A 9,738-nucleotide genomic window follows, 5' to 3' on the forward strand; every position below is an offset into this window, starting at 1 on the left:
GCAATAAAAATGCGGAATGGATTTTCCATTAGGGTCTCTGGGCCCAAATACACTACTCTCTGGGAATGGAATGAGAGCCCACGGAGTGGAATGACAGCCCCTAGGAGTAACAGAAGTGTTCTAGGACTGGAATTGAGGGCCCACTGAGTGGAATGACAGCCCCAGGGTGTAGCAGGAGTGTTCAGGGACTGGAATGAGAGACCAAGGAGTGGAATGACAGCCCCAAGGTGAAACAGGAGTGTTCTGGGCCTGGGATCACAGGCCACAGAGTGGAATGACAGCCCTAGGGTGTAGCAGGAGTGTTCTGGAACTGGAATGAGAGACCACGGAGTGGAATGACAGCCCCAGGGTGGAGCAGGAGTGTTCAGGGACTGGGATGAGAGACCACGAAGTGGAATGACAGCCCTAGGGTGGAGCAGGAGTGTTCAGGGACTGGAATGACAGGCCCAAGAGTGGAATGACAGCCCCAGGGTGTAGCAGGAGTGTTCTGGAACTGGAATGAGAGACCACGGAGTGGAATGACAGCCCCAGGGTGTAGCAGGAGTGTTCAGGGACTGGGATGAGAGACCACGAAGTGGAATGACAGCCCTAGGGTGGAGCAGGAGTGTTCAGGGACTGGAATGACAGGCCCAAGAGTGGAATGACAGCCCCAGGGTGTAGCAGGAGTGTTCTGGAACTGGAATGAGAGACCACGGAGAGAGACCACGGGGCTCGCCAGCTCTGAGTTGGGAAATACCTGGAGATTTTTGTGGTGGAGCCTGAGTGGTGGATGTTGCCTTCTGACACACTTCCGATGATGTTAGGGGGTGTGGCATATGCTAATGAGTTATGCTAATGAGCTCCTGCAGCTCTTTTTCTACGAAAAGACCCCTGAATAAATATATTGGATCTAACCAGCTTCTCCACTGGTGAAAAGGTGAAGAAGGATCCCCTTTGATCACCAAAAAGACTAAGGTCATGAGACCTGCATGGACAAAAGTCATGTGCCGCAAGAACTATAGTAAGGAGGAGTACTGTACTAAGTTGGGATTGAGTGAAAAAGCTGGGGAGATCCAACCTGTAATATGCTGTTAGACAAAAGTAGGCATCAGAATTCTGCATTCACTATAACTTCTGATCAGTCTTCAAGGAAGCCTTGTTTAGAATTTGTTACAGAAAACTACAGCTTACCTATGCATAAATAAGGGTGGTCACAGTCATACCCCTGAACAAAATGCACAGCCATTATAGCAGATGTAACTGATAAAAATACTATTGGTCACACCCACTATTTGGACACCTAGAAGCAGAGCATATCCTGGACACTGGACACAGCTCCAGGGAGCACCATAAGGCTTCCTTATTGTGCAGCTCTTCCCAGTAAAGCTGCTTGAGGGGGACAGATGCCCTTCCCATGTATGACAGTCTTCTTACTTCACTCCCCTCCAAGTAGCATGACCGAGAATTAAGCCCCCCCACACACCTGTTAAAGAACTGCACCCCTCCACAAAATGAGTTCCTGATGGGAAGGACACTTGCCTGGGAAGAAACAAAGATCAGTGTTTTCTTCCCCTGCTTCCTCACAGCATTGTAACGTTTTCATGCACCTTCCTGGTTTTCCCCATTCTAAAATGGAATTATGAAGAAGACCGTTTCATATCAGTTGCTATGACTGATACTTTTCTCATTGTTTCCAAAAGCTGTTGCAAGCCATCCTGTTATTAGTGAGATTTGTATGGATTGAGAATGTTTTATTTCAAATGTGGTAGTTTGAATAACTCTTTATCTAATGGTATGTTATCAGTGCAATCTTACTTTCAGTGGAATTTATTTCCAAGTAAGTCTGTTTTGGGTTGCATGCCTATAACCTAGACTCGAATCTAATTGACTTCATTTTGGTCTAATCATGCCAAATCAAATAAAACATTCCAACCTAATTTTTTAAAAAATTCTTGTTTATCTGAAAGGGGTAAAGGATGGCAAGTACCGGACTAAAAAATCATTTCTGGCATGCATCATGAGTAGCTTGGAAAGATATACCATTTTCACCTATTCGTGCTGTGGCTTGAAGTAAAGAGAGTTTACTTGCGTCTACTCCATCTCTAATGAGTAGGTTTTCATATGTCACAAAGCCACATTCAGTTTAGCACAATTGGAAGTCAATTGGATGGCCCAGGAGTGAGTTACCATGGAGATGGGAAAGATAAACACTACTGTACTTCTGACCTCCAAGGAAGCTGATTTCTCTAAATGACAGTTGAGGTCAAGGAGGCAGTGTTGGAGGCTTATTCCACTCAGGCCTCTTCTACATCTGTCCCATGGATAAGAAAGCCTATTTCTAGCCTAGGCAGTCCATTAACCTTCACAGGCCCGAACTTTCACTCAAGTATATGTCAAATATAGGTATGGTCTAAAAAAAAATGACTGGTACTAGATGCCTTCAGGTAACCAAACATGAATTCAGGTCTCCTGCTTTATTTGGTAACAAAATAATTCATTTCTGTTTAATTGGACAATGTTTTCCCTTAAGTAAGAAACAGGAATTCCTTAGGTAATGGATAGCTGGGCAAATATAGATGAAGGTAAACAAATATATCACTATTATCTCATTTTTATGCCTAGCTGGGATCTGGATTGCCTTGTGTTTATTTGCATTGATCATCAGGTTAAAGTTGCATTTAATCATTAGGATAATCAATAAAGCTCACATAATGGGTAATGTGGACCACTGAACATTTCAACATGCTTCACAGAGAATGTAATCCATATATGTGGCAAAAGGCAAAGCCTGAGTAATATTCCTCTTTACTCAGTAAGTTTTAACAAATGGCATCCTAAAAAAATAGATGCCACCTGTGAAATGGCAAAAACACAGGAAACACCTTTCTGTAAACCTTTCTGAATTTCAAGAGATTCAAAACTGAAGCATTCTTATTGAAAGTAAAAAAAAATCAACTTTCAGTACTGGCAATGTTCGGCTTTACTTTCCAAATACTTAAGGGCACTTAAGTATTCTTAGGAGGGTGGCTGTGATTTTCACCAATTCCCCACTCCCTTTCAGACCGCACTATACTGTTCTTGAAGGTCCACTGATCCCTAGTAAATGAAATCTTGGGGTGGGGTGGGGGAGCTCCGTAGGCTGGGGAAATTGCCAGAAATCACTACACCCTCTTAAGAAAACTTAATGGCACATGTTTTCTTATGCAGTTGGCTACAGGATGCTGACTTGCTCCTAAACACAAGATATTTTTTGGGGGGGGGACTTTGCAGCAGCACTGAGTGGTGATTAGTACTTTTTTCCCTTTTCTTTTTTTAGGAAAAGGTTACTGGTTCAAACCCATTCAATAGGAACAGTAAATGCATAACATGGGTTTCAAACACGCATGTGCTAATGTTTGGGAAACATGATTAAGGCAGAGTTCCCTGATGTTACATTTGGAAACATAGATACTGCAGTTTTTCCTAAGGACCCCAACACAAGGAGCTCACAAATCATTATAATGTAGCCCAGTAATGTCTTGATTTATCAGTTAAGAGCTAAGAAATAAAAGGTCTAGTCCAACCCTTTCCCCCTATAATCCTTCTGTCCTCCTTTGTGCTAGGTATACTTCCTGAACTATGCTTTTCAGAGACTCTTCTACCTCCTTCCTGCAGGTATCCAGTACTGCTCCTCCCCAGCCCCCTGGGACACAGGCTTCCAGGAGCAAGACTAGTACTGCACATGAAGTCTGATTATTTATGCATGACAACCTCCACTTACTATGAATGGCTAATCACATTGTTGTGTTTGGCTCAGTTGTACCAGACCCACTACAGGGACAGCATGGCATGATGCATGAATCAGAAATGCAGCAAAGCTTTACACTAAGTGATAGATTGGACTGTATATTTAAACATAATTATAGCATAATAATGTTCAAGGTCCTTAATATAAACATTTTCCTAAACAAGCATTTTCAGAGTGTGCATTGGCAAAGAATTAGAGCAGCTCCATGTATTATTATTACTGCTTCAAATGCTGTAGATGGCAAAAAAGTACACGCATCTTTACTAGAGAAAGGGGATGAAATGGGTCAAATTCCCAGAGCTGGATCCTAACAAGATTTCCACAGGCATGAGGCAGAATTATTTTAATCAGTTTCCTCCCCCCATGTCAGCCCTTCCCAATGCTGCTACTGGGGGGGGGCAACCTGGGAGGGAGCAACCTGGGAGGGAACCCCCCTCCACGGCCATGAAAATCTAGTTGGGATCCAAACCATACTATTTAAAAATATCTTGGCCTATGGTGTTGGGGGAGAACTTTGCCTGAAAGGTACAAAATAAATACAAAAACATTATTCTTTTTTTTTTTTCTAATTACAGCTTGAAGGAGATTTTAGTTTGGCTCAAGGCTTCTTGGCGCCTCCCAACTTGGATTACACAGGATACCACAAGTACATAGATGAAATGCTGCCCGCTGAAAGCCCTGTGCTCTATGGTCTCCATCCTAATGCCGAGATAGATTTCTTGACTATACTAACAGATAACCTTTTCAAGGCTATCTTGGAAATACAACCCAGGAACATGCTTGCGGGAGAGGTAGTAGGACAGTCAGCAGAAGAAAAAGTGAGATTATGCTTTTCTTCAGAATCCTTTGTTCCTTGTCTCCATTAATATAGAGCTTGCCATAAATAGTAAATTTCGATCACTGTTATCCCATAAAGAATGAGTCTGCCCACACTTAAAAGAGGAAGAAATGTTGACCACTCACATTACCTTGACCATTAGAGGGGGTTTTTTGTTAACCTTTTTCATGAAGGTGCATCTCCTCCCAGGAAGTCAGGTTTGGTTTTGGTGGAAGTATCTGATCCCTTTCTCTGGGAGATATAAGCTATTAGGTGACCACCTTCAAATTATTTTATTATTATATTTATATCCCACCCTCCCTGCTTTTGTGCCACATGATGAAAGTGCCACAGTCTTCACCCATGGATGCCTTCTCCACAGCTGGTAGCATCTCTCTATGGTAGAACAGAGTGCCCTTTCTCCACAGAAACACTCTCTTGTGCAAGTTGGACAGGCTTACACAAATGCTTATCATATTTGTGCCTTAACAGAATCCTGAGTAAGAGGCTGAAGCTCTGCTTTCTGCTAAAGAACAGAAGATTTGTCTTCACTTTCCATGATGCTTCCTTCTCGGTGGTCCAGGAGTGGGGCAGTCCTTGACTCCTTACTCCTGGGACTTAGCTCCTCCTCTCCAAAGGCAGGGCTGGCAGACTTTTTGATCCCGGAGGGAAGGGGCTTGATCCCTTGCTTCCCAGTTGTTTGCCAAGCCATTCTCCCCCTTCCATCCTGTACCGAATTGAAGAAACCACACACTTCCCCCCAACTGGGTACCATGAGTTAGGACCACTTTTTTATTTTTAAATGTCTACAACCCAACTCCAACCAACATACAACATTAAAAAATCAAGTGAAAGGACCCTGATGGGCCTACTCTTTGCCACCCCCCCCAGGATACACAGGCATAACCGTTGAAAAAGACCACCTGTACCATCCTCTCATAAGCACTAGAAGCCATAAACTGGGTGGGTAGGATTGCCCCACTACTCCCAGACCACCAAGAAAGAAGCTTCACGGTAAGTGAAGACAAATCTTCCCTTCTCTGCTGGTCCTGGGACCTTGACTCCTTACTCCTGGGACACAAAAAAGCAGTGCTACCCAGAGTGGGTCTGTTGGCTTCCAGTTCTTACAGGGCATGCAACAGAACTCTTTTACAGAACGCAGATTTCCAGGTGACTGCCCTACAAATAGTTTTCAGGGATGGGAATGCTCAATAAGCCACTGATGTGGCCATCCCCCTCAAAGAGTAAGCCGTTATTCCTGGGACTTGTAGGCCATGAGACTGCACCCTCTGATCCATCTGCTTAGGGTGGAAGTAGAAATGCCCTTACCTAAGGCTGACTTTCTAAATGAAACAAAGTTTCAGTTTGCCTCCAGCTCTTTGTCCTATCCAGATAAAAACTTATGGCTCTACGAACATCTAAGCAATGCTAGACCTTTTCCTTCTCATACCTGGGATTTGGTCAAAAGGAAGGAAGCACAATGTCCTCTGACCTGTGAAAGGTTGAGTTTACTTTGGGAATAAATGCTGGATCTGGGCGAAGCACAACTCTGTCATTATGAGAAATGCATAATTCCCTATTGATGGGCAGCGCTCTCAGTAAAACACAGGGAGGGGGAAACAAACCTGACCCCAAAACTGGAATCAAGAACCAAAAGGGTGAGAAGAAAGTCTAATGAAGGGCTAATATTAAAAACCTAGTTAAAACTTATAATATACAAAAATATAAGTATTTGTTAGAAAGACAGTTAAAAACATACATAAGGGCCCAATGAAAGCCTCATAAAAAAGTATAGCCTAAACACAAGGGCCAATACACATGACCTGACGTGTTTCTGCCCTATTGGGGCCTTCTTCAGAGGTCAAACAATATTGAGGTACACATAACTAAATAACATATTGCAATAAGATAACCAATAAGTGAATACTGGACCAGGAAGAGGAAGGTTAAGCAGCAAGATCTAAAGACAGATGACAAAGATGTTTGTGAGGCCACAAAAGGTGAAAGTCATGTGTCTGGTGCCAAATGCACAGTTGCTAAATTAGAACATCTTCCAATTTAGTTCCAAAAAGCACCTGTGTGGCTATCAAAGTCAGAACTAGAGTGTCCTCAAGCATTTGGCACCAGACACATGACTTTCACCTTTTGCGGCCTTTATGTATGTTTTTAACTGTCTTTCTAACAAATACTTTTATTTTTGTATATTATAAGTTTTAACTAGGTTTTTAATATTGGCCCTTCATTAGACTTTCTTCTCATGCTTTTGGACAGTGCTCTCAGTTCTGAGACCCTCCTAGCTGTGCTGGCGAAACAACTGAAATGGTTTTAGCCGTTTCAAGACTAAGTGATACAACAGAAGTAGCTACACGTGTATAGGAAATAGGTCAGCAAAATCTAGAAGAATTAAATAAGCAAACCTAGGAAGTTCTACAAGAAGTTGCTAAAGCAGTTAAAATACCTGATAAAGCACAACTGATTAGTGAAAAAGTGTCAGAAATAGCCATTCAGTCAATATCAGTAGAAAAAAGCAGGCAAGAAATTACTGTCATGATTCCAGGAGTTAAACTGGCTGACTCACCTTTAAAAGTAGAAGATCCTGAGAAGATTAAATCCAAACTAATGAAGGCACAGAAGGTGATCACAGTCAAGGTGAAGTTAAAGGAAGTGGTTTGAAGGAAGTGTTGGAGAAGAGTGAAGACTGGTGCTGAGGGGAAAGAAAGAGCAAAACAAAGTATAAATTTAGTCAGGGCTGATGAAAGTGAAACTGAACAAGAAAGACATGAAGAAATCACCAAAGAACAGACAACTGAAGAGAAATCTGAAGAGAAATTTTTTGTCTTTGTTATCATAACTGCTGGTGAAGAACCAAAAGTAAAAGTTGGTGAAACTATCAGAAAGCAACAACATATATCTTTAGAAGCAGTTTCAAAGGAAAAATATAGAGCTATTGAAGCAGTAGAGAAGACTAAAGTAATGGTGGAAATGAAACTTTCCCCAGAGATGGCAAAAGCAGAAATTCCTATGAAAAAGCAGCAGTTCTGATAGAAGAGGCAGAAGCAGAGATTCCTGCAGAAAAGGAAGGTGGAAAGGGGCATGTGGAGGCTTCTGCAGAGAGATCATATGTGGAAGTGGGGGCTCCAGCAAAAAAGGCTGATGTAAAGGTGGATGTGGATGCCTTTATAGCAAAAGTAGTTGAAGAGGCTTCTGCAGAGTAGGGAAAGAGGTTACAGAGTTCCATGCAGAAAAGCAGAGGTTGCCAAAGAGGTTGAAATGAAGCTTCCTGTAGAGAAAATGGATATGAAAAATCTTACAGAAGATACAAAACTGGAATCCCCCACAGATACAATTGAAGTCCTCACAGAAGAAGCAAAAGTAGATATTCCTTCAAAAATGGTGGATGCAATGGTAAATATAAGGACTCTCACAGAGAACATAGGCCCCTGCAGAGCAGTCAGAAGAAACATTGCAAGGAGAAGCTGCTTCCAAGCCAGCAGAGTAGAAGAAGAATTTGCAGAACTTGGAGGCCGAGGTCAACTTTCAATCTGAGATAGATGATACTATGAATTTCATAATTTCAACAAAAGTTCCAGTTTATGCAGATTTAGAGCAGGCACCTGTGGTAGGTGGCATACGTAGAATTCCAGTGCAGAGAGGGATGCAAGATGTTGCCAGTTCCTTTAAAGTAGAATATCTGGATTCTGTTGAATCTAAGGATCCTTTTAAGGTTGAGGTTAAAGATGCTGGTCTTTCTCCCAAAACAAATGAGCTAGGGGATGTCACCCTTGTCTTAGAATCAAAGTGCACAGAAGAAATTGTACCTGAGATCCCTGTGCAGAAGGAAAAAATTACACCCTTTATGAAGACTGAAGGAGAAGAATCAAAGAACATGGATAGTGCTGCATCTGAAGTCTTTGTGCAAAGGGAAAAGGAAAATATACTTACTTTAAAATCAATTTTTGCAGCAGCTGAATTAACTGAGAATGCTGTGAGAAATGAGGCAACAGTGGATTTTGTGGGAAGTGAGCTTGGAAACACACAACTAGCAAATCCAAACACACAGAAGCAGCAGTAACTGAGGCTGCTGCAAAGACTGAAGTAGAAGGAGACACCCTTTTCTCAGAGTCCAGATTCACAGAGAATTTCAGAAATCTGTCAGAAAGGACAAGTACTATTAGAGATGGTGTTGACAGTGGAAAATGACAAATTATCTGAAAACACTGAACTGCTAGTGGCAATGTGCTTTATGCAGGTCCAATGCAGCAACATCCAGCAACAGAAGGTTGTCACCACTGACATTGCTGAAATGCAAAGCTATGAAGCACATAAATCCTCTGTGCCAGTAACAGCTGCAGCTGTTGAAGAGCGGGTCATTGAAGAAAAGTGTCATCACTACAGAAACATCAACAGAAATGTTGCAGTCCTTCTTAGGAAAACCAAAAGAAACAGCATTCAAAATTGTACTGATACTGAGGTAATGTTGTGGACTAAACAGAATCAGCTGCTGAGAAGCCAATTTTACCAGCTGATTTTCTGACCCAGACACACGCATATGATTCCATCCCCAAAATGAAATCAGAGTTCAGTCAAGAAACTGAAGAACAGATTCAATCTCCAGAAAGAAGCCCCTTTTTGATGCATATAGAATATCAAAAAGGTGATGTTCAGACTGTGACTATAGTCTCAGTAGCAAAATTGTGCTTCAAATCATTGAGAATGCTGTTGATAAACTGGAGAAAATGGAAGAGACAGCATCTCTGTCAAGTCAGGTGTGTGAAAATAAATCTGAAATTCAGGAAAGCCTACACACTGATCAGCAGCTGCTTTCTGTGAACGTAGAGAAGTGGAGATTCTCTCATTGCCAGAGGGGGGAATTGTGGAACAAACAGCAGCCAACTGAAAGTTCTGTATGGTGATTGAAGCCATGTAATAATGCATATTTTCCCAATTTACCCTACTTTGTTCTCCCTACACAAAATCAGCACCCAGTGCCTATTCTATAGGTGAGTGTGCAAAGCTCTTTAATGCTTGCTGCATGCTGTATTTCTGAAAAACATATCCTATGTGCTTTGAGTCACAGGTTCCTTCAGGCACAAAACATAATTTAATATATAGTCAAAAATGAGTGGCTGTGAAGTGGTGCTTTAGGCTGCTTACA

At 42.1% G+C, this 9,738-nt stretch overlaps 1 protein-coding gene across 1 annotated transcript in view; it reads left to right on the plus strand.

Annotated features, from left to right (window-relative positions):
- LOC107116122 (dynein heavy chain 11, axonemal-like) overlaps positions 1-9,738 on the plus strand; it is a gene marked incomplete at its 5' end in the record, with an annotated part of 122,608 nt that overhangs the window by 105,882 nt on the left and 6,988 nt on the right. The window contains one exon of the mRNA XM_015417993.1: positions 4,342-4,584. Coding sequence (XP_015273479.1) covers positions 4,342-4,584 — 243 coding nt within the window. The remainder of the gene's footprint in view (positions 1-4,341; positions 4,585-9,738) is intronic.

The sequence above is a fragment of the Gekko japonicus genome, unplaced genomic scaffold (genome assembly GCF_001447785.1).
Source record: "Gekko japonicus isolate JY-2015 unplaced genomic scaffold, Gekko_japonicus_V1.1 scaffold1165, whole genome shotgun sequence".
Lineage (NCBI taxonomy): Eukaryota > Metazoa > Chordata > Lepidosauria > Squamata > Gekkonidae > Gekko > Gekko japonicus.